General features: G+C 41.4%; 1 protein-coding gene across 1 annotated transcript; it reads right to left on the bottom strand.

Annotated features, from left to right (window-relative positions):
* Positions 1-206: 206 nt before the first annotated feature.
* appbp2 (amyloid beta precursor protein (cytoplasmic tail) binding protein 2) lies at positions 207-25,298 on the bottom strand. Its single transcript, XM_034097801.2, has 13 exons — positions 24,907-25,298; positions 21,732-21,820; positions 21,006-21,157; positions 17,864-17,987; positions 16,844-17,012; positions 7,464-7,553; positions 7,274-7,341; positions 7,083-7,188; positions 6,877-7,001; positions 5,014-5,099; positions 3,762-3,952; positions 1,565-1,730; positions 207-709 (listed from the first exon to the last, which is right to left on the bottom strand). The coding sequence occupies exons 1-13, from the start codon at positions 25,153-25,155 to the stop codon at positions 447-449; spliced, it is 1,878 nt and encodes a 625-aa protein (XP_033953692.1). The 5' UTR covers positions 25,156-25,298; the 3' UTR covers positions 207-446.
* Between the last annotated feature and the right edge of the window lie 907 nt (positions 25,299-26,205).

The following is a 26,205-nucleotide window of genomic DNA, read 5'->3' as shown; positions in this document are numbered from 1 at the left end:
CCTTACAGGATGCTTGAGGTTTCCTTCTTTTTCTCGATTTCCTCTTTCTCTCGGAGTAACGCAACAGTCTGCTCTGTGGGGTGACGCTGCTTCCAGCCTGGAGTTGCATCTTGGTTGGTTTTTGTGAATGTCGATGAGGTTTGATAACAGTGTCTTCTCTACGTTTTTATTCCATGACTAAGTGTGTGTGTGTGTGTGTGTGTGTGTGTGTGTGTGTGTGTGTGTGTGTGTGTGTGTGTGTGTGTGTGTGTGTGTGTGTGTGTGTGTGTGTGTGTGTGTGTGTGTGTGTGTGTGTGTGTACTAGCAGCTGCAGTGACCGTAAAGCCAACCGACTCGCCGGTGATGCTTGAATTTTCTGTGCATTACTACTGAACCCAACACATTTGGGCTCAGTAAGTGTCCTCATCAGGCTTAAGCCCACATGTCTTTCAATTTTCTTCGTGGAATCAGCCGAGACAGGGCCGGGTGGGGCCCATGCTCTGGGCCAATAGGAAAGCTTGTACCACCTCCTGGGTCTGCTGGGGCGTAGTGTTGACATCCTCCAGGGCGTCTGCCACGGCAAACTGCCGGTCCCTCAGCCTGTTCCAGTTGGACAGTACGTTGTGGTATTCAAACACCTTCTCGTAGTTTCCCACTGAGTTGTAGAGTTTGATCAGGCCTCTGTAGTCGTACTCCAGCCCACTGTAGCCCTCTCCAAACAGCTTCTTACCTGTGATAGAACAGGAGAAATGGTAAATGGACTTCCTTCATACAGCTCGTTTCTAATAGAAGTGCTTAAACAACACATGTCAGCATTCAGAGGCAGAAGCTTCCATACAAGGACAGCAGGGATAAAGAACATCATGAAAGAGTGAGAAGTATTTTGGCACTTAGAACAAAATAAAAGCTGTTAAATAATTCAAAAATCATCCAAAACGAAGACGTACAAAATGTTCATCATTGGTTGGACTAGTATTTAAAGAGGATATATTATGCAAATATTCAGGTTCATATTTGTATTTTGTGCCTCTACCTGTGAAGTGAAAATAATCATAAATAATTATTAACAATCCATCAATTATTAGTAACACACTTCTACCGCAAATAAAAACTAGTTTATAACAAACTTAGTCCTCGTCGGGGATAACCTTAAAGGGGCCCTATTATGCTAATGTGAAGGTTCATATTTGTATGTAGTGTCTCTACTGGGACATGTCTCCATGCTTTAATGTTCAAAAAGCTCTTTCTTTTTCTCATACTGCCTGTGCTGCAGCACCTCTTTTCACCCTCTGTCTGAAACCAGAGCCCAGTCTGCTGATTGGTTAGCTAGCCTGATCTGTTGTGACTGGTCAACTGCTTAGAGCTGTCCCGCCCCTTAGCCTATCACTAACAATGTGTTGAAGCGCTAGCCAATAGATGCGTGAGTGTTACATAGTGATGTCACTATGTTACAGAAGTGAACTCAGGAGTCGGACGGAGGTGTTTTCAGGCGGCAGGGGGGGGTCTTAAGCCTTTACAGACCATGTACATGCATAACCTATATAACACACCCCAAAAAGAAAGGAAAACCCCCTCCCTGTCTGACCGATAGCGATGGAGCGCAGGTAGAGCCGCTCTGCGTCGTCGTACTGGTTCATGTCGTAGTTGTAGAGGGAGGCCAGGTGACCCACAGACAGAGCCACTTCGTAGTCCTCATGGCCCAGAAGCTGCTCCTTGATCTGGATGGCTTTGATGTGCATCTCCTCCGCCTCCTGATTACATGAATGAACACACACCTGCTTTGAGTTTTCCACAGTCATATCTTAAAACAAAACCCATATTGAAATTCAAGCAGGTTTTGATTCCTTCAAAATCATACTTCCTTTTAATTGTGGCATTTCAAAGATCATCAAGATTTATTATCCTCGCATTAGCGAGATTTATTATCCTCGCATTAGCATTATTAGCATTAGCATTAGCCCGGCGCACAAACGCAGAGAGACTAATTTATGGCAACACAAAATAAAACATGGGAGCGGTGGAGATGAGGAGGTGTCGGCGTTCTGGCGATTTACTCGGAAGGCTTCAGTAGAAGCTGCTGGGACTCCCAGCAGCTTCTCCTGAAGCCAGTCCCCAACTCCGGGGACTTCCGGCCGGGGACTTTGGGCGGCAGTATACGCCGTGAAGTGGTTTGCGGCCTGCCAGTAAACCCAAAGCAGAAGAAGAAGAAGTGACGTCAGCGGCTTCATTTGCCTAATCCTCCCCCAGGGACTTTTTCCGGTGTGAACGCGATCTGTATTTAGTTCATGCGAACTCTTTAGTTCATGAGAACTAAAGAGTTCTCATGAACTAAGTTCTCATGAACCTTTGTGGGAAAAGTACTGCGGTGTGAATGCGCCCAATGTAAATTATGGGGGATGACATTCTCAGTACTTGTAATGTGCAACAAGGATTTCCACGATTTGTCTAAAACCGATATTTCGTCATCCAAATGTGTCCATTATGTATTCCAAAGTTGGTTATTGCACATCATTCACTCTCAATTGTAGCTCAACAGGAAAACACGAATGGGTAATTTTATACAGAAGACTGTCACTAGTGAAAAGACTAATCTGTGAGCTTGATAACGCCCCTTGAAAAATCAGAAATTAGAAGAACCGTTGAGCTATTTTCAGTTAGTTTCATGCAGTGGTTGCGTTAGACTTTTTCGTTGTCTGTCATTTTGACGGACAGGATCGTAAAATTTCCGTCATAATCCATTATTACCCGTCATTTTATTTTCATGTTATAATGATGAGATGAGATATATTTAACATGTATGTTTGGGTACTGAGCAGCAAATGCTCATTCATTCTTTTTTTTTTATGATTCATACAGAACTTTAAAAGGGCATGGAGAAAAAAAAAGATGAACAGAGACACCGATCGTGTGGTCACATGTCAACACGAACATGAATGATTTATCCTGCACTGACAGCAGAGGCCGCTAAAAACACCGCGACCATTGTGCCTAAACAGGCAAGTATGAACAATGCCATCGTTTTAAATGAGACAATTACAATCAAAATATGAACAAAACATTTACAAGAACAACTCAATTGACCTGCTGGAGCCTGAACGCTGATTTCTGCATCGTCGTGCACCCTCGGACAAATCCGTTACTCATCTTAGCTTTTCTACAGATGTCGCAGAACATTGTGCCATCTTCCCTCCTCAGCCACTTAAACTCTTGCTCCCACTGAACCCGGTACTCCCGCTTCAACTCCTTGCCACTTGCTTGCCCCTCTGCCGCTGTCTGTTTTAGTCTTACTGGCTGGTCCTTCATCCTCCACCGCATCAATCCCTCTTTTTTCACCTCGTTTATCCACACCATCACAATTACTGGGTTTATTAAAAAAGCTTCCGACGATCAGCTGCCGTGACATTTTGCGATTGCTAAAGCCGGTTAAACAACGAGGTAATCAAAGGTCAAAAACAAGACTAGACAATAGCTACTTAATATACACACACTCGCCACCAACTGGACAGGGGTGTGAATGACTAATAGTTACAGACTACAGTAGAGTACAGTTGATCGCCCTCAGTTTACCTGGCCACTAAGTAATGTAATATAATGTGGGCCGCTGGTGGACATTTTGGCGCTGTTCCGAGTTGTGTTCTAATCCGTCAAAATGACGGACTGCTTTCAGATTTTTCCGTCATTGTTAGAAAAAATCCGTCATAGACGGAAAATATTCGGTTAACGCGACCTCTGGTTTCATGTTACCTTAATAATTAATTGTTCTATGCACACGTTCCTCCTACCTTGAACTTCCTCATGGACTGGTAGAGTCGTCCCAGGTTGCCGTAGTGTTTGGCGGTCTGGACGTTGAACTCTCCAAAGGCCTTCTTGGCCAGCTGCAGGGAGGACAGATGAAGGTCATGAGCCTCTTGAAGGAGGCGCTCCTCTGTCTCCTTATTGTGGCAGTCGATGGCGATTTCCTCCAGAATCAGAGCTGAGGGAAAAAGAAGATGAGGAAGCAGAGATCAGACTTCTGCCCAGGGTTTAACAGCGGAGCCACAGCGTCGTGTTAGGGTTTGGTGCGCAAAGTTCATTTTTACATTTCAGATTAATCATCCCTTTACTGTTCTCATTGGCTTTTAAGCGGCAACTAAGGGCTCAGGAGAACCAGTAATACCAGTAAAAAGTTTTTAAACATTGCTATATGTTTTTCAAACAAAAGTAACAAAGTAGTTTTCCAAAGTAAGTATTGTATGTTGGGGGGACTTGAGACGGCGCATTAAAATAATATAATAATAAATAAGAACATTTTGAAGTTAACCATAGCTGTCAGAGGGGCTACCGACTTAAAACGTGTTAAATGGGCTAAGGTTAAGTATATAATTATCCTAATGTGTTCAAATGTTATCTTTTTGTCTCTTAAGTTGACAGTCAGAACAATATTGAATAGATATTGGAAAGGAACTTATGACCTTAACTTTCTTCCAAAAAGGAGTTTATGTTGAATAACAATTCCTTTTACTGTGTTTCGGAATCGTGGAATTTCACCTCATTTGTTTTGACATCAACATTTCTGGTATTGTGACATTCATGGTATTTACTCAATACGCACGCCAAATCATCTGGCCCAGCCGAGGGAAACATGTTTATCAATGAGAGAACTTTGTTTGATTATGTTAAAGTGAACTGTGGAATAAGTGAACTAAAATAATTCAGAATAAACTATTAAGCAATATCTCCGTGGTGATGACTGTCACTGGACTGCATGCATAATCCGCATTCAAACTAATTCAATGGCTGACTCATGGCTCCCTCAGAGCTTATGTATTTTTTACCATTCAACTGATAAAAAGAGATTCGTAGCAATGACTCACTACTTTTAGGTGTAGTTTTATTTGATTCTTTGAAGAGTTGTTTAAATAAAAAATGTAATTTGTATAGTTAAACATTTTTTAAATTAGACGAAAAAAGCATCTCATGATCCTCTTCTGCCATTCGCCTCTAACCCTCAGCACAGTGGGCAGAGGGCCAGCATGTCTGCAAAACTTGCTTTACCTTTGACTCTTTTGGAGGAGGCCAGCAGCAGATGGTCCTCGGGAAGAATGTGAGTTATGATGTCTATGGCACGTTCTGCATGAAATCTGAGAGACAAATACATGTCAACAGGCAACTCAGATTTGGCTGGATTCAGGATAAACACTTCCAAGAAAGTCAAGTATTTCCCCTGGTGGAAGTTGTTTGGAACCTTAAACCAGGGTTAGAGGTCAAAGCCTTACCCAATTTTAAAACAGGGCCTTTGGAAACAAGATAGTGTACTAGCTTCAATGAACAAATACAAGAAAAACACCACTATCCATGCCATTTTGACATCATCTTTGTTACAGGATTTCCGCTAGGATTTTTTCTTGCCGGTCAAATGTCCGGAAAGAATTAATTTTACCGGACAAATTTGAAACTTACCAAACATGTTTCAATAATAATAAGAATTGTGTAGCAAAGTTTCCGTTAGCAGGTAATTACCGGACTAGGACCGGATATGCTGATGTTTAAAACTCAGTTAATGGGAGTCATTTTTATATTGCTGCAGTTTATAAATCGTAACAGATCGAAAAGTTCAGATTCATTTTTCAATAAATGATTCCACAAACAACAAACATCATTTTTACATTCAAACAAACTAAACATTAACTTTGAATAATTAATAACACGTTAGAAACGGATCCTCTCTTTTCCCCTCTCCCTCCCTCTCTCTCTCTCTCCTGACAGCCCGTCAGTTTCTCATGCAGCTCGCTAAACAGTGGGCGGGGCTTCAGGTGATCATGCAGAGCTGCGTGTCTCCGTCAGACTCAGCAGCTGATCTGATCTCTCTCTCGCGTCCGGTTATACTTCACTGCGTTTATCCATATCGATCAGATCCAGTTCTCCTGATCGGCCTTTATAGAGAGCACCGATCAAACTATTACAGGGTACATGCAGGAATCCTGAAGTCAAATTTAATACCTTTTAAGACCTTTTTTAAGACCCTTTCCATAGATTTTAAGACATCATCGCAACTTCGAGTTCTAACCGGTTACATTGGCGACACTTTACCTCACATTTACTATATTGATTGTAAGATAGCACAACTAAACAGAGTGCAGACAGACTACTGAAGCCTCCTCTCCACATGAACTTCAACCTCTCTGTGAAGGTCAGGTTTAATGCAGTATGCTGCTTTGTTGCTTCTGTACACCAAAAGCAGCGAAGAAGATCCCGGAGCATGGTTGTCCTTCTGTTTATTCTCCGCGGTGGACGGCGTGTTCTCCTGCTGTATATCTCTCAGGTAGTCCACCAGCAGATAAACACCCCCCCCCCCCAGCATTTTATGGCACGCTATGCATGGGGCCACCTTGAGGGGGTTTCCCGACATGTTGTTTCAGTAAATTAAAGGGTGTTTCATGTTGTCGTTGCTGTGGACCTTCTTAATACCTTGGAAAATGCCGTTTAATACTTTTTAATAGCCTTAATTTTCGCTAAATTGATTTATCAACTTTTAATACTTTTTAAGACCCCGCGGACACCCTGTATTAAGAGTGAATATCGGCCGATAATGATCGGAGCATCCCTAATTATTACCGGACATTTTGAATTTACCGGTTTTTAATACATTTCACCAGCTAAAAATCGCTAATTACCGGCTAATGAAAACCCTGCTTTGTTACACCCCACATTCAAATGATCATTGCTTTTTGATATACACAATGATGGCACTTGCCAAAGCATGAAGCAACACAACATATATCCGTACAGTGAGTTTAAAACAGAGCAGCACAGTATGTGTAATGCCAAAGTGCTACATTTCTAAGGGAGCTAATGTCTAATGTAATGAGCTGGCTGGTTTAGAAACAGTCGTGAGATTGTAAGATTTATTGTACTCACAGTGCGTTGTCAAATTTCCCAGAGCTATACTGGTGCACATATGAGGAGTAGGCGAGGTCTTCATGGGCGGTGGCAACGTGGATGTTCTTCCCCCCAAACACAGACTGTCGGATGTCCAGCGCCGTCTGGGATTTGCACAAAAAGAAAGGGCATTTATTAAATATAGATAACACGCAAACATTCATGTTGCTAATCCTTCCACGTACCTGGTATATAGCAACTGATTGGCATATGTTGTCTACGTTTAATAAGTAAAATCCGTAATCTAGAAGCGTGTCGGAGTATTTGGGGTGCTTGTGGCCAAAATGTTCTCTGCAGGACACAAAACATTCCGTCAGAATCAATGATAACAAATGAAAATAATAATGTTTAGGCTTTAGAGGACACAGCAGGTTACCTCGCTAGAAACACTGCATGTTTGATCAGCTGCTCGGCTTTCCTGAACTCTCTCTTCACCACACAGGCCTGCAGCGGAAAGACAAACGTCACACTATGAAGAAAGCTGCTCTCTAGATACTTTCTGCAAAAACACAGAAACCCAAATACTAACTCAATAGAAACTTGTAATCTAAACAAACACAACAAACCTTAGAAGCTTGCCGGAGGACATCAACCACTACTTTGGCAGGCAGCCCAGGAGTGATTTCCTTCATGGCCTCTATACACCACCGGTATGCCTGGAAAAATCAGGAAGAACATGTAGCAAGTCAGTTGAAATCATTAAACTGACGCCATGAAACAGTTCCTTTAGTGTCAATAATATAAGGGCTGCACAACTAATTATCATTTTATTTATATATCGAAATGGCAATATGGGTATATGTGTGTGTGTGTGTGTGTGTGTGTGTGTGTGTGTGTGTGTGTGTGTGTGTGTGTGTGTGTGTGTGTGTGTGTGTGTGTGTGTGTGTGTGTGTGTGTGTGTGTGTGTGTGTGTGTGTGTGTGTGTGTGTGTGTGTGTGTGTGTGTGTGTGTGTGTGTGTGTGTGTGTGTGTGGGGGGGGGGAGAGAAACTCCCTCGGTAGGGAACACAGGGATTTTAGCCTTTGCAAACCATTTACATCCACAACAAAATATATAACACTACAGGAAAGAGACAACCCCAAAAAGCACAATAGGGCCTGTTTAAGTTGCGGTGCTGCAGAGATATCCTAGACTACAACAGTATTCTGCAGGTTTAATCAGGGTTCATGCACTTTTTCACCAATGATTTTTAATGACTTTTCCATGACTTCTCAATGACCTTTACCTCATTTTCCATGACCAAAAAAAAATGACCACTGAAAATGGTTTCTTTTAACATGGAACAGGAAAATCAGGTCTGCATATGAAACATGGTGTGCCTATCTAAAACAAATCAAATAGTAGGCTTACTAGCTTCTACTCGCTGAAGCAACTGTAGTCAGGGATGCAAACTCATCAGGTATGAAAAAGGTGACAAGGATCCGAGCCCCCGACCCCACGGAATATCGGCTTTAAAATGAGGAATAAGAGGATTTTAGCAGTCAGAACAACTAAAGCAGCAGGTAATAATAACAGAAACGCCATATATAAAAGCATTTATTTTAATTGTGTAGCAGTCAGTTTATCATTCTGGTAGCACTGTTGAGCATTTTGAAAATGTATTTTCATGCCTCTGTGCAAGGCTTAGTCTTTCTATCTGTATAGCCACTGGTGTAAAGTAACTAAGTTCATAAGCTCAACAAGTACTATACGTGGGTACAATTTAGAGATACTTGTACTTTATTTAAGCATTTCAATGTTTTGCTACTGTGTACTTCTACTCTCTACAGTTCAGAGGTACATGGTGTACTTCTACTCACTACAGTTCAGAGGTACATGGTGTACTTCTACTCCTCTACAGTTCAGAGGTACATGGTGTACTTCTACTCACTACAGTTCAGAGGTACATGGTGTACTTCTACTCCTCTACAGTTCAGAGGTACATGGTGTACTTCTACTCACTACAGTTCAGAGGTACATGGTGTACTTCTACTCACTACAGTTCAGAGGTACATGGTGTACTTCTACTGCACTACAGTTCAGAGGTACATGGTGTACTTCTACTGCACTACATGTATTTAATACCTTTAGTTACTTTACAGATCTGGATGAATGATGTGAAATATAATCAAGTGTTAAATCAGACTTTAGTTCCACCTGGAGTAAATTCACAAGCTACCCTGCAGAATACAAAGTCATTCAAACTAGCTGCACCTTTACCAGCTTTGAGAACACTTTCATGATCAATCATTATAAAACATATCATAATATTATTCTGAAATGGACCAATCTGCACAAGGACTATTTTTACTGTTGCTACTTTCACTATATGTTGATGAATACTTTTCTACTTTCACTTGAGGAACATTTTGAATGTGGAACTTTTACTGTAACAGAGTATTCCTACACTCTGGTACTTCTACTTTTACTCAAGTACAAGATCTGAGTAGACTTCTACTTTTACTCAAGTACAAGATCTCTACCCCTTTCCAAACATAACAAACTCATCTCTTCTCATCCTGCACCTGTCTGCCGTAACCTTCGTTCCCTCTCCCCCTCTACCTTTGCCTCATCGGTGCTCTCAGCCCTTCCTTCCTCTGACTCGTTCCAATTGCTGCCTCCAAACTCTGCTGCAGAAACTCTCCTCTCTCATCCTCTCTGGACTCTCTCTGTCCTCTCACATCTCGGCAGGCTCGTCAGTCCCCTCCTGCTCCCTGGCTAAATGACGCACTGCGTGCTAATAGAACCGTCCTTAGGGCAGCAGAGCGGAAATGGTGGAAAATCCAAACACCGTAACGACCTCCTAACCTATCAGGCTCTCCTCTCCTCTTTCTCTGCTTTGATCTCTCAGGCAAAAAGCACTTTCTTTCAAGATAAGATCCAATCTTCCTATTCCAATCCCCAAAAACTATTCTCCATCTTCTCCTCCCTCCTGGACCCTCCCAAAGCCCCTCCCCCCTCCTCACTTCTGTCAAGCGACTTTGTTAACCACTTTGAAAAAAAGGTTGATGATATTCGCTCTTCTTTTTCTGACTCACCTCTACTCACCGCTGGGTCACCAGACCCTCCTTTCACCCACACACTAACCTCCTTTCCCCCTCTCTCTCCAAGTGAGGTTCTCACCCTCATTACCTCTGCCCGCCCTACCACCTGTCCTCTGGACCCTATCCCTTCAAACCTCCTTCAGACTATCGCTCCTGATATTCTACCGTTTCTCACCCATTTCATCAACACTTCTCTAACTTCTGGTCACTTTCCAAACAGTCTCAAGGAGGCAAGAGTAAACCCTCTCCTAAAGAAGCCCACTCTCAACCCGTCAGATGTTATAAACTACAGGCCTGTCTCTCTCTTCCCGTTCCTGTCTAAAACACTTGAACGCGCTGTCTTTAGACAACTCTCCTGTTATCTCCATCAGAACAACCTTCTGGATCCGCACCAGTCTGGTTTCAAGGCAGGTCACTCCACATAAACTGCCCTCCTTGCTGTCACTGAGGAACTGCACACTGCTAAAGCAGCCTCCCTCTCCTCTGTCATCATCCTTTTGGACCTGTCTGCTGCATTCGACACGATGAACCATCAGATCCTCCTTCGCACTCTCCAAGAACTTGGAGTTTCAGGCTCTGCACTTTCCCTCCTCACCTCATACCTCAAAGACCGCACCTACAGGGTTACTTGGAGAGGGTCAGAGTCCGACCCTTGTCAATTAACTACAGGGGTCCCTCAGGGCTCTGTTCTTGGTCCCCTCCTCTTCTCCTTGTACACAAACTCGCTCGGATCAGTCATTAGCCCGCATGGTTTTTCATACCACTGCTACGCTGACTACACCCAATTAATTCTGTCCTTTCCCCGCTCAGAGACCCAGGTCGTCGCACGCATCTCTGCTTGTCTACCTGACATCTCTCAGTGGATGTCTGATCATCACCTCAAGCTCAACCTTGACAAGACTGAACTGCTTTTCCTTCCGGGAAAAGATTGTCCCACTCTTGACCTAACAATCAACATTGGCACCTCTGTTGTTTCCCCGACTCAGACTGCAAGGAATCTGGGTCTGACCCTAGATAACAACCTGTCCTTCACTGCAAACATCGCTGCTACAACCCGCTGCTGCAGATACACGCTTTACAACATCAGGAGGATGCGTCCAAGGCTAACCCAGAAAGCGACGCAGGTTCTGGTCCAGGCTCTCGTCATCTCACGCCTAGACTACTGCAACTCCCTCCTGGCTGGTCTACCTGCATGTGCCATCCGACCTCTGCAGCTCATCCAGAATGCAGCGGCTCGTCTGGTCTTCAACCTTCCTAAATTCTCCCACACCACGCCGCTCCTCCGCTGCCTTCACTGGCTTCCGATAACTGCTAGAATCCACTTCAAGACAATATTACTTGTGTACCATGCTGCGAATGGATCTGGCCCTTCCTACATCCAGGACATGGTTAAACCGTACACCCCAGCACGTGCACTCCGCTCTGCATCAACCAAACGGCTCGCTGCACCATCGCTGCGAAGGGGACCCAAGTTCCCATCAGCAAAAACACTTGGGTTTGCTATCCTGGCTCTAAAATGGTGGAATGAGCTCCCCATTGACATCAGGACAGCAGATAGCTTACACACCTTCCGGCGCAGACTGAAAACTCATCTCTTTCGACTCCACTTCGAGCGATAGAACTATTAACAAAGCACTTATATACTAATAAAGGGCTGGCTTATCTAAAGCCAGTTGAGTAGCACTTGAAATGTTTTTGCTCTATGAAGCCTGATGTACTTATATGATTCTGTTTTCTTCAAGTTTGTATTTTGTTGGTCGAACGCACTTATTGTAAGTCGCTTTGGATAAAAGCGTCAGCTAAATGCAATGTAATGTAATGTAATGAGTACTTCTACTTTTACTCAAGTACAAGATCTGAGTACTATACTTTTATTAAGTACAAGATCTGAGTACGTCTACTTTTACTCTAGTATAATATCTATACTTATACCACCTGTTTATAGCCTATGAAAAAAACTATTAGAAAACGAAGGCTAAAGCTAACGTTAGCAGATAGTGACAATGTATGCTAGCTAGCTAGCTAGCTCAACGATTCCTTAAATAATATTGAGACAGAAAAACTTTTCAGTTCACATCACGCTCTGCCGCTCCGACAGGGAGCTCTGCTCTGAACACCTGAACGGCCCGTTCTAAGAGCTGTTCACCAGCGGCTCAGTCTGTGCCACAGTCAGGGCTCTCGACTAACTTTTTTCCCCATCCTCCCGGAACCGTCCCGAAATACAATCCAAGCCGTCCCGAAATTAATGTGGACCGTCCCGAATTCTTTTCTTTTTTTCCCTACATTATCATTAGTTAAAATCATTCAAAGTGACCTTTAACATAAATAAAACATCATACAAAGCATTAGATGATAATTCATCAACCTTTTTATTTTAGTAAATCATTCAATCACATAAACAAAGGCCAAATATATTTAAACAAACACAAACGAGAAAATTACTCTAATATTGAATCCAATCAAGTCCCATCCAATTATCAAAAAAAATCCAACACTGTCCTGAAGACAGAACCCAGAGTAACCACTAACCAGGATGACAGTCTGTAACAAAGTCAGGAGACCTTTACAAACTGCCCCGCCCCCTCGCACATAGACGGGACAGAGAGATCTCATCTGGATTGGAAAGCTCGAAAATACATCATAGACCAGGGGTGCCCAACCTTTTTTGAACCGAGAGCTACTTTTAAAGTAGCCAGTCTGCCGAGATCTACCAGTCCAAATAGAGAGGCATAGCCATTACTGACAGCCTACTACCAGGTAAATACACACTTCTACTTGTATAAAACTGACCTTCGTACGATTAATACTTCATAAAATACTGCAGATCCTTTATCTTACCTCTTTCTAATCTACACACATACAAGTATTTTACTGAAGTTACACAACAGTGTTGTTGATACAGAGTTGGCGTTTATCCACACGTCACATACTACAGTGGGTAATGTTTTCAAGAAGCATTGAACAGTGCTGCCACATATGACACAGGGAAAAAAGAAAAGACTCTGAACCCTTTCTTTGCCATTATATAAAAATAGTGTTGCCACAAAAGTATAAATTAGGCTTACTAATAAGACAACTCAGATCTGAAGCTACACAGGAATCTGCTGCCAAAGTGCAATAAAAAAGACAAAATTAATAGAATCAAACCCTTTTTTTGTTGCATTTTAGTCGAGTATAAAAATAAATGCCTTTTAAAATAGGATGCAAGCAACACTAGTTTCTTAACCTGAATTGATAATAGACTATAATCAATTTAAACAGAACAGATCTTAATGTTTGCATTCTTATACCATTTTGTACAATACTTATAATGAATAAGTTCAAACAAACTAAAACTTACAGCTGATTAATAACGGTATCTAACTTGAGTTTTTATTATATCAAAAACCTGTTGAAATGGTACTGTTATTTTTACTGTCCCCCAAAAGCACGTCAGCAGCCTCCAGGAATGCTTCTTTCACAACTTCGCCGTCTTTGAAAGACGTCATGTGTTTCGCAAGAACGTGACTGACACGTTAAGATGCTCTGGTAGCAGCCTTGCTCTTGTTGTTGGGCCTGGTGAAAATAGACTGCTGTGCATTTAGCTGTCCTCTCAGGCCCCTCCCCTTTTGGAGCTAGGGGCAGAATTAGGAGGGAATTCCGTCTCGTAGCATTTGTGCACTGTTTTGAAATGCCGCTCCTAAATTACCCTTCTTCGATAAAGCCACGCTCGCATTGCAGATGAGACAGATGGACTATGAATTGGAATAGATACAAAAATAATCATCCTCCCACTCGGAGTGAAAATGATATATTTGGGGCTTTTTTGCTTCTGCCATTGCGGTCTTGTGTGTGTGCGGACTGTCACTCCTGTTGACACGGACAACATCAGCGAACTAGTGCCCACTGCCCACAAGTCACGCCCCGACACATGGGGTCACTCCGGCCAATCACAAAGCTTTGATGCGTTCAAGTGCATTATTCTGGCACAGGAAGATTATGTTATAGAACATTAACGATAAAACTGAATATTGTTGTTCTATTTTTAGACACATCTCGCGATCGACTGGGAATCTCCCCGCGATCGACTGGTTGGGCACCCCTGTCATAGACGCATGTTTTAGTCTTATTGCATATTAGAAACGGAGTTGGTGAAACTAAAACTGCGATATAATGTGTATGTAGCAATAATACATATGACATATTTTTTAAATGTCTCCTGTACCGATAAAAAGTATGATAACGTCGGAGTTTAACGTTACCACTGTCTTTAATAATTCCGGCCCGGGGCCCGTTTAATACCGGGGCTCGGTACCCATCCCTACATGGGGAGAGGCGCAGCATATTGCTAAGGACTAAATACGATGGAGGGTTCTCATCTCAGCCTTATTACTCATAGAGGATGAAGAGGAGTAAGTAAATAAAGAGGCCGGCTCTCCAGGGTCTGGTTCTGCTGTGCGTTTTTGTGATGTAACGGTAAAACATTTCAGAATTCCTCCACGGGATGCCATTGTCATTGTACATCACTCAACCCGCGAAATACACACACTCAGTACATAGCTAGACCCAGAGCCATATTATATTAATCTGGCTAGACCATAGAGAGCGCGAATTTGCGGACCAGGAATTCGCAGGCACAGCCAGCTGGGCGACTGGCTGACAGCCAGCGGCACAGCAGTGGCTACATGTGTGTGTATTTCGCGGGTTTCTGAATGTTTTGTGCGTGTGTGTTTATCATGGTGTTTATGTTGACAAGTAGGTTTAATAACTGTGCTACACAAAACGTGCAGTCGGTTTCATTTTCATCGCCGTTTGTAGTAGAGTTAGCAGGATATTTTTATTTTAACTCTCGTCCCAAATTCGTCCCAAAATAATTTTTTATCCTCCCCGACACTATTTTTTTCGGCCCCGGGACGACGGGACGTCCTTAAGCTCGAGCCCTGGCCACAGTGACTCCGCACAGTTAACGAACACACCGTAGATAATGTAGCTGACCCTCATCCCGGAGCAGCAAAGCTGCCCGACAGGCAAGAAGACTCGAGCACACAGCTCGCACTTCATATTATTAAAAGATAACACCATGCGCGTCATGATGGCACATAACAGCTCGCGACCGCAGATTATTTTGGCGATTAGATAAAATGTAAATTATATTTGACTCAACTTTAGTTACATTTCCATGACTTTTCCAAAACGTTGGGAAAAATATTGTTTTCCATAACTTTTCCAGGGCCTGGAATTTGCATTTAGAATTTCCATGACTTTTCCAGGTTTTAAATGACCGTACGAACCCTGTTTAATACATTCAAATGAATGCATGAATACAAAATATTTGTCCTGAAAAAAACTCCTTTTCAAAAAACTAGAAACTCTAAAACCACTTAAAAATATATTATTTTAATGTATTTTCAATTATACTGTTTCCTTAAATAATGCTTATTATATCTAAATACCAAAATCAGTCAATATAATCACATTAAGTAATTTCTTTCCAAATTGTGCAGCTCTAAATGATACATAATATAGATAATACAAATTGTTCAGTCACTGGTAGGGTTGGGTATCGTTTGAATTTCCACGATTCCGATTCTACTTTTCGATTCCGGTTCTTAACGGTTCTCGATTCCGATTCTTTGAGGGGCATGGTAAAAAAATGATACATGCTTCTTCCACCAAAAAAAATCACATTTATTCGAGAAACTTTTATACAGGTTAGTTTAAAGTAATATTCACATTAATCAGTCTGTTTATATTCACTGCTATGTAACTTTAACCTGATAACCACTGAAGCTACAACAGTGCAACAGTCCAACTTTTAAAAACAGTTCTTGTTGAGAAAAACAAGCATATCTGCCTTCTCAGGCATACCGGGAAGAAATGTTTGAACATTTTGAAGTAAAATGCTTCAATCTGGTGCACACGCAGAATTACTAGAGACTAGATCTAGGGGGTACAACTCTAAACACCCATATGAAAAAGATCGGTTTACATTTTAATAATTAAATAACAAATAGCCTACATGTAACGCATTTTATTTTTGTTGTTCATTCATATCTTATTTTACTATTTTATTTATGCATATTTTTGTATCTCTCCAGTTTAAAACGATATTTCTGGTTTACTGTCCGATAGTATACATTGGAATGATTTCAAACCTGTTTTATCCCAATAATTATAAAAGAGTGCCTTGGAAATATGTGTTTACATAAATTGTGATCAAAACGTTTGAGACCCACTGAGATAACTTAGACTAAAGTGAACTATCTAAACACTCAAAGAGTCCTTTACCTCACTGAACTGAAGTTATCAGCCTCTTAGTCTGACTGGAGAGGACTCTCCCTCCACATCATTGTAGAAATATCTTCTTCTTCCGTTAGCACAGCTAGCACCAGATGCTAATAACAACAGCGCCGGTTCCAGTGCACCCTCCCTTTCTCCCTCGCTCACGCGCACTTTGGCTGTGAGCTGCGGTTGCCAGATAAGCCAACATCCCCCATTTTCATCACTTGCAGCGCCCATCGTACAGGGCAAATGAAAAGTGTAACCGGAATGAAAAGGGTGTTACATTTACTTAATTATGAATGTTGTTACATCAAGGCCGAAAATTAGGATGAGCACCAACGGTCAAAACATTTATTTTTTCTCCCAGAGCTGTCAGCGCAGCGCCTCCACAGATCTGGCGCCCTAGGCGAACATTTATAATGCCAGTGCGACGGGCCGGCCCTGGTCTCAGGTTACATTGTAGGAAATGTAGATACAACGCTACATTTCCCGCCCCGCTGCAGTAGGCTACGGAGAGCGGCGAGAAACTTTTCCTCAGGAATCGAAAAGCGGAACCGAAATTCACATTTCTAAATGATGCCGTTGGAATCGAAATGTTGGAACCGGTTCCGAACCGGAACCGGTTCTCGGTACCCAACCCTAGTCACTGGTGTTCAGACCTACCTCATCATAGTGGCTTTTGGCGAAGAGCAAGGCACACAGCTCGCCGTACAGCGCTGCCTTGTTGGCCTGGTGGCCATGTTTGGCGAGTTTGTCCATGTAGGATTGAGCGAGCTTGAAGGTCTCCTCCCCCAGGTGGTACTTACAGTTGCCATTACGGACATGAAGGAGCCTGTGTAGACAACAGAGGAAACGGTAATAACAATCTCAGGTGTGACTGTCCAACCACCGATACAGAACAACCATTTTTGAGGAGACTTTAACTTTCTGTCAGTGATCAAAAAATATTTTTGTTTGTGGTAATGGCATTATTCAAACTCTTTTTACTTTATTGGAAATGTAATGGTGCGTTCACAACGGACAAGTTAACATTTGTTAAGGTCAATGCAAAGATAGAAGCATTCACGCCGGGTGAAGCAAATAATGCTAATTCTTAATGTTAGCTTGTAAAAGCCAATCAGTGGAGAGATTCTCCTCCATTTCTATGGTTTTCACTGACATACTGACGGGTTGTTGGATATGGGAAATGGCAGCCAGGGCTCTACAGAACCTTAAATTTGTGCAGAAACCGGGCCAAATTGATGCTTATAAATGTATGTGTACAAACAATTCACTTTCTATGGTATAACAGATAAAATAGCTACTCCTTTTTCACATGCCATGAGTGTGGATGAACTACAACGGTAGCTTAGATTAGCCTGATCATTCCAATGTTCATTCAGAAAACAAGCATTTTAAAAGTGTCTGTAGACACACCTGGCCAAAGCATTAATAAAGAGTTTTTACTCATTTGTATCATCATGTCAATTATTCGGCATCCTTTTGATATTTTTAGTGGAATTAAAACATGGCAAATGTGTTAATTTTGGGTTCATAAGACTGTATTAAACACGATTTACGAACATATTGCATATTTATTCTGCATTATTGATTTGGTGTCATGGAATGAGACCCTTACAATTTCAAGCACACAAAAAAAACTATTCCGTCAACTCTGGCGACAATAGGTTTTTTCACACTGACCTGACACAGCATTCTACAGCCCTGAAGCAGTGGAGGACTTCACTCTGGAGCGTGCACAGCTGCAGGCACGACAAAAACACTTTCTCTGCATCTCCATACCAGCCAGCATCCGACAAGAAGCCACCTAAAATCAGATTGGATTAATCAGATTAATAGAGCTGTCTAGGGTCAGAGGGAAATAGATTTAGCATCTAACTGGTGGGTAAAACATATCTTTTTTGAAAATACATAAATACAAATTCTATTCATAACAAATCTCCACCCCAACTGTGTGTAGAAGCAACATATCTGTAGAACCTTATGTAGGAGCTCATCCAAAGCGTTCTAACACTAACAAACATCCAGTGTTTACCTAAGGTTATATTAAAGTGTGAGAAGATGTGAAACTGTCTTATCTGTGGAAAGCAGTTTCAAGCAACTGCTCAACAAGCGAGGACAAGAGGCTTGGCCTGGAGTACCTTTCTTGGATAAGAGCCAACAATTATTTCTGGTGTTGCACTTTTACACGTATTTTTTGGGGATGAGTGTCTATTCTATGTATGTCACAATACCAGAAATGTAGAAGTCCTACTTTGTTTTGTTTAAATACACTTTCTTCCTAGATGGCTTAACAGGTCATAATTCTATTTTCTTAACAATTTACCATTTCCTTTAAAAACGTGTTATTTAAACAACGATTATTTAATACGTTTGGGCAAAATGATCTAAATCTAATAAGATGACATTTGAACACATCACGATGACGTTATACTTTATATTTAACCAAAACTAATCTTCACTGAATATCAATAGCCGCTTCCGTTTCTGCAAAAACTTAAATCTAATAATAACTAGCCATACTCTTTATGATTTCACATGGATTTGTGTTGGTTAAAATCGGATTGGTCATCGTGGGTTTATTGATGAAATAGTGACGTCCAAGTAGTGTTAATTTCGTTGACTAAAACTATGACGAAATATGTTCGTCAACGCCCTTTTTTTCCATGACGAAAACGAGACGATGACGAGACGGCACCGACGGCAGTAAACAATAACTGTAACGAAATCATCATGCAATATCGTTGACGAAAAGTGACGAGACGAAAATGTAGTTTACTAAATAATAACTATGACAAAATCTCTCTTTACTTTCGTTGACGAAAAATGAGGAGACGAAATATTATCAAAGATAACGTTAAATCTCTGATAGTCAGTTTTTCTCCCAGCAGTTCCATTCCGGTGCTGCGGCAGAGCAGCAGCTGTTTCTGTGCTGCGCGCGGTGGTACATTTGAATTACACCGGGCAGCGGCACAATATGAACTGTCAGGAAGACTCGGGTCTAACTCACCTTATTTAACAGAAAATAAAATGGCAACAACAGGGCTTAGGAGCAGTGGTCGCGTTAACCGAATACCCCCCCGTCAGCGCGAGTGAGTGATACATTGTGCACTCGACGGATAATAATGGATTATGACGGAAATGTTACGATCCTGTCCGTCAAAATGTCTGACAACGAAAAAGTCTAAAGCCACCACTGCTTGGGAGAAATAAACGATGTGATATTTGGGCCCATTTTTGCTACAATGAGGCGGAGAAAAAAGCGAATGCATTGTTTCATCAGAAGGGAAGCAATGTGGCCATAACACAGCTGGTATAACCACCACAAACCTGACCAGATACTCTCTGCAAAGCTGCTTTCTTAATCATTTAACCTGTGTTTTTCATCAAATAAGGACAAGATAATCTTATTTATTTATATACTAAAATGACAAATTATTGGTTTTGGCTAGACTAGTTTGACTGAAATGTTCTATATAATCTGATGACTAAAATAAGACTAAAATGCTCAGACTTTTAGTCGACTAAATCTTGACTAAAATGTTTACTGTTTTAGTCGACTAAAATAAGACTAAAATGCTCAGACTTTTAGTCGACTAAAACTTGACTAAATAAAAACAGGATGAAGGTGACTAAATATGACTAAAACTAAAAAGGAAATTTAACACAGGACTAAGACTAAAACTAAATTAAAAAATAGCTGACGAAATTAACACTACGTCCAAGTGTGTTGATGAACAAAATGGAAATAGCCGACAGCAAACGGCATTTTTCAAGGAGATTTGCGCTCCAGGGCAAACAATTGCAAACATTTGTCTTTTTTTAGGACCGATAACTATAATATAAATGTTAGCGTTCTTATCTGATTTTAACCCAATGAAAAGGACTCTTTTACATTACATGTCGTTTGTTAGATACTTTTATCCAAAGCGACTTACGTACTCACACTACTTACGTATACTTATGTATTCAGTACTGTGGACAATCCCCACAGGAGAAATTTAGGGTGAAGTGTCTTGCCCAGGGACACAACGACATGCTGACTGCAGTGGGACTCGAACCTGCTATCCCCTGATTCGAAGTCACAGCCTCCCTTAGTCCCAATCCCCTGTTACCTTTGGTACTTGTGTTACCTACTGCAGTACCAGCATGTTTTCAAAGTTTGGGCATTGACTTGGTGTGGAAATAACAGTTCTTGTGCCATCCCTAATCTATTCTACTTAATAGTACATCCATAGTAGTATTACATGTGTTATAATAAGACCATTTAAGCTATTTTAAATAATTATGAAATGCTGGATACAAGCGGCCGAGATGGGTTTTCTCCGCAGGGTGGCTGGTGTCTCCCTTAGGAATAAGGTGAGAAGTTCAGTCATCTGGGAGGGACTCGGAGTTGAACCGCTCCTCCTTCGTGTCGAAAGGAGCCAGTTGAGGTGGTTCGGGCACCTAGTTAGGATGCCACCTGGGCGCCTCCCTAGGGAGGTGTTCCAGGCACGTCCAGCTGGGAAGAGACCAAGGGGTAGACCTAGGACCAGGTGGAGGGATTATATCTCTTCGCTGGCCTGGGAGCGCCTTGGGATCCCCCAGTCAGAGCTGGTTGATGTCGCCAGGGAAAAGAAAGTTTGGGGCTCTCTGCTGGAACTGCTACCCGACCACGGATAAGCGGGAGAAGATGGATGGATGGATGAAATGCTGGCTAAGATTTGGCCCAACTCTCATCCCTATTTTTTTTTCCAATGAGCTAACCCTACGATAATATCAGTTTGAGGAACAAATGGCTTATTGAGAGATAAAGGAACAGTTGTGTGAAAATGTTTTCCCATACCGAGCACAAAGCCGAACTGGATGGCCTTCTCTTTGACATGGGCGTCAGACTCTGCGATGTAGGAGCAGCGGCGGCTGAAGGAGTTCGCCAGAACCGAGGCCACTTTCACACCGTGGTCCATTAGCGCTTGAAAGCAGTGGTGCAGGAGGTGTCTGCAGTGGGTAGGACAAAGAGATGGAACATGTCAGCCAAAGGCATAACTGTAAAAGGCATATAAGCCTTTACTAATAAAAAAAACTCAGTAGTTTAAACGTCACAACACCTTGCTAATCAGTGAATAACATAGCTTCTACTATCATTTCTCATTAAGCCCATCAATCAAGGGTAAAAGCAACAACACACAAATAACATTGTAGAAAGAACATCAATAACGTAGCTTCACCTAAGGAGTTTCATTTTACCAAGCAGAGGGTTAGAAGCATTCGCCTAATTTTCAAATCGTTTTCCTAAGGTGAAGTTTAAATTTAAAAGGGTATGCAGTACATGTTTGGCTTAATTATTTATACAAAACATATTTGGTGGCGGTGAGTTAACTAAATAAATACATCAGGCTAAGAATATTCAACCATATTCACTATTAAATAATGCAGTTTTCAGCACATACAGCATAAACCGCTCTGATGAACAACTGTGGAAGGGACTAGTCTTCAAGCGTTTTTAAGATAACTGATGGGTCTATGTTTCAACTTTTTTGGCACCTCTTACATAGTCCCATGATTTTCTCACCTTTTGTCTGAAGCTCGCAGAACTTTAGCAAACACCTCCAGCTCACAGAACTCTCCTCCCAGCTGGCAGAGCCGGCCCTGCTGGTAAAGCTGAAAGACACAGACATACAGATTGAGGAATAAGGTGGTTCACTCACTGACAAAAGTTCAGATGTCAACTCTTCCATTAGCTGCAAAATGATCAGTCTAAAGTTAATAACTGTTTGGAATACTAATGTGCAGAAAAACTGAGAGATCTGTAACTACAATGTTGAAGTTTCTGTCTAACTTTTCACTCTAAGCATATTTGATGCAGCCTGTACTGTGTATGATAGTTACGGAAACTAAATGGGCGGACAGAGTTGCTCCGCTGCTTGGTTGGCATCCGAGGTAGTCACAGATATGAGCCAATGTCTGATTATAAGGAAAAGCCAGAACAGCTGGGTACACGCAAACACACAATATTGGTTGTGTTAAAAAGCAAAGTCCTCGTATGAGTGACCAGCAGTGTGATGGCATCTCTATGTCAAAGTTCTCTGGTCTCTATTACGGGTGTATTTTAGGGGATGCTTTAGAAAATGCTCTCTGCTGATCAGGAGTTTAAACAAAAAAATTGCTGATGTCTAGCCTGTCATCACAATGCACTGAGTTGGAACTAGATATATTCTGTGGCTCTGTGTGCTGGGGTCTATCTGGGAACACAGCTAGTTTCAGTCGTGGGTCTACATAAGAGTCATATGAGATTATGTGGACATTTTTTTAATTTCAGCCCAATCCACAGATAAAGTCATACTGCTTTACAAGCAGCCAATTTATCAAGGAAGGTCATTTGTTCTCCATATCATGTTAACCGGTTTTTAATAACCACGTTTGTGGCATAAAACAATATAAGCATGAAACAGTATACTATTGAGTGAGTTTCAGAGCATTTAAAACAATACAACTAGTATATTTATCATATCCAATGTATATCTGTCAAAAATGGTTTCCAAGTTCTCCATTAATGCCCTGACAAACTAAGCGATGGCCGGCTGGTGGCCGACACCAGGCTATCGTTTTCCAGCACTGCTGGCATTAGTCTGCACATTTTTCACTGTTTCAGCATGTTGAATCTGCAGTGGAGCCCACCAGTGAGTGGAATGACTCAGTTTGGCTGTTCAACTTCAGGGAATCAGTGCATGAGAAGAGTAACAGAAAACAACTTAAGTCAAGAGGGCCCACATATGGGCTTTTTCAAATGTTTGTCTTCATCTCATCTGATCATTCCAATACTTGGACATTTAGGGTGTGTCTGTGCGTTAAACAAGGAACACATGTCAAACAGGACAGAGTGCTAGATTTGAAGGGATGACAGAAAGCGACTGTTTAGAAATGGTGAGTGTCTGAGCAAGAGAAAGGGAGTTTGTGAAAGAGGGAGTATAAACAAAACTTAACTAGCAGTGTCAAAACTGTCCACTACAGTCTACATATGGTGACAGACCTATCACACAAATGGGTCAAATGTAGTTCAGACAGAAACACTTGCAAAACAGCTGCAATGTTGTTTAAAACATTGTGTTGTCTCCAAGTAAACCAGAGGTTTCACAGTAAAAAAGTACATTCTTTAAATAGGGCATGTTTATATAGCCTTTATAAAAATGTCCCCCTGTAGATGTCTAATACATTTTCTGTGATGACTTTGTGTACATATTTTAACTTTATGACTTTCAGAATCCATCAAAAGTATAACCTTGAAGTGAATGTGAGGGTTATTCCACAGTGACATCCTGTCTTGTGAATGGGATGTTTTCATGCCCATCAATAAACCTACACTCTTGCAGATAAATACTGGTGGTTTGTAAAATGTCTACTGAACTTTACCTTACTAATTTCTTTTTGACGTTTTATATATTGGGTTCCATCAGTTAATAATGGATACATCACTAAATAACCAAGAAATATTCTATTTTTCAGTTTTGTTAATAGGTGTGGAGAGGAGGAAAATGTGATTCTACCCTTCAGCTGTCTGAAAGATTTGATTCAGTCAGCTGTCGAAATGTCCTTTTTTTTCCCGTTTTGTTGCTGCTGCCAAAATCTTTTTTTGTTTGTTAATGGTGCCATCACATGACAGTGCCAATGGCATTAGTTCATAAACAGTTTGATGTCAGCACTCAATTCTGTATCAACAATTAACAGAGGTGGAAGAAGTACTCATATCTTTTACTATACTTAGTTTACCAAAAGTAAAAGCCAGCATTATGCAGAATGGCACATTCAGAAAAATATATATTATGTTTTGATTATAATTATCGATGCATTAAAGTGCTATCAAAGCTGGTAAAGGTGCAGCTACATTTAATGACTGTGTATACTGCAGGGTAGCTTGTGAATTTATTCCAGGTGTAACTAAAATCAAATGTAATTGATGATTATATTTCACATCATTAATCCAAATCTGCAACATAACCAAACGGTATTAGATTAATGTTGTGGAGTAAAAGTACACGATAAACCTCTGAATTGTAGTGGGGAAGAAGTACAAAGTAGCAAAACATTCATAAATCCCTCACAATTGTACTTAAGTACAGTCCTTGAGTAGTTTTGGTGCCTGGTTAAGGCCCTGAATATGATAATGTCGTTTTTATATTCTCAATTGCAATGTGGCATTTAATTAAATGTCGTTGGGGCCAAAATCATGGTTTTGTTGCTGTTTAGAGGTTGTTGTCTGTGGCAAATTCATATCTGACCTGAACAGACTGAGATATATTGTAACAACTGACGCTGTGTTTTTTTTTAGTAGATTATTTATGGTTTTGTTGTGGTCCACATTCATTTTTAACTAACTTTTACCTTTTTTATGTACATGACAACATTGCCACAATTCATGTATGGCTACAGGATGGCTCGCTGGTGTCATAAACTAGCTACAGGATCGATGGCGTTCATGGCTTCATTGTCAACAACGTTTATCATACAGATATTCATACGAGATATACTGTATTTTTGGACATTGTAAGGCTGAGTAAGCTAACGGTTAACATTAGTTCGCCTAACCAACAAACACATATTGTCCCTTCTGCAGAAACTAGGGTAACTCTATCGTAATGTAACGTAAGCTAACGTAAGTAGCAATGGTAGCTGCTGATTACACAAACTCGTACAGCCTGTACGAGTGTGAGGTGTCATATGCCTAAGCCTCTTTGTAAATCTTAACGTACCTTATAATATACATCGAACTGTATATTTTCTGGGAGCGACCGTATGTCCCTTCTTGACCGGCTGTAGTTGTCCACCACAGCCGAGATAGCCGTGTTGTACAGTGTTTCTGGGATCCATTCGAGCTCCACCGCAGCCATGTTGTTTTCCCTCTCCAAAAAAAACCAGCAGCTACAGCCCTCCCCAGCTCTCCCTACATTCGCTACCTCACTGCGATTAAAGCACTTTCTCCAAGGGTCCTCATATAACATTCGCTTTAAAGCGAGGCTACAAATAATTGTTCTATTATCAATTTACCGCTACAATTCTAAAACCGCTGGTTTATTTTCCATCTTCTTCATCTCCAATTATTCGTCGACCCTACAGCGTTCCGTGCCCCCGCCGTCCCGACGCACACTCACCGGCGTTGACGCAGTGACGTAATTGTGCAATCGATGCAAGGAAAGCATATTGCACAATTGAGTAATTTGGAGATGGAAGAAATACTCAGATATTAAGTAAAAGTAAAAAATATTATCATATAATTATTAAGAACAAAAAGGAAAAGCATTTATCATGCAGTAGCCTATGGCCCATTTCAGACTCATACATGATATTGTTGTATTGTAATTATTGATGCATAACTGTGTTAATCACTTTAATGTTGCTCTTGGTAAAGCTGGGGTTTATTTATATGACTTTATATTCTTCCAGCTATCTTAATGATTAATTCGTGGATTTATACTTTGTAGTCTGATGCATAGGCGGAGTTTGACATTTGCGCTTTGGGGGGAAAACCTTTTTTACTGACGTCAGTACACAGTCCCAACTATTGCGTGGGGTGCTACGGATACAGTAGCAATAAAGCCAGCGTTCACCGCACTGAGTGACTTTTCCACATACGAACAGAACACAACTCGTCCCGTCATGCAGGCCTCATGCCCGCCGTACACACACACTCATATGGAAGGGGCGGTCTCTCCCCCCAACAACAGTGCATTACATAACTGTAAAACTTATCATAACTGTGTGCACATCTTATACTTATTTGATAACTACTATATCCCTTGGTTACTTGAACACGCTACAATATTATTAACCAGTGTCCTACTTAGTGCAGAAGACGCCTTAAACGTCCCAGAAATTTGACGTTTTAAAAATTGCTGCATAACCATTACTGCAGTGCAGGGGCGGCGCCAGGGGGGAGCTAGGGGGTGCTGAAGCACCCCCCAGGATTGCCAAAGCACCCCCTAAGTACCCCCAAGAAATATGTGTTTTGTTTTTTTTCCGAAAATTATTATTATTATTTTTATTAAATTAAA

Source organism: Pseudochaenichthys georgianus, chromosome 13 (genome assembly GCF_902827115.2).
Source record: "Pseudochaenichthys georgianus chromosome 13, fPseGeo1.2, whole genome shotgun sequence".
NCBI classification, from domain to species: Eukaryota; Metazoa; Chordata; class Actinopteri; order Perciformes; family Channichthyidae; genus Pseudochaenichthys; species Pseudochaenichthys georgianus.
This window is presented reverse-complemented; position numbering and strand designations above follow the sequence as displayed.

What these genes read in the sequence shown, in the direction of transcription:
- appbp2 (XM_034097801.2), bottom strand. Translation starts at nt 25,155, where the DNA reads ATGTTATATGAGGACCCTTGGAGAAAGTGCTTTAATCGCAGTGAGGTA. An exon ending in AGTTCGATGTATATTATAAG is followed by an intron (nt 21,821 to 24,906) that starts GTACGTTAAGAT and finishes TGTGTCTTTCAG; the next exon opens with CTTTACCAGCAGGGCCGGCT. An exon ending in CTCCTCCAAAAGAGTCAAAG is followed by an intron (nt 3,953 to 5,013) that starts GTAAAGCAAGTT and finishes TTTTTCCCTCAG; the next exon opens with CTCTGATTCTGGAGGAAATC.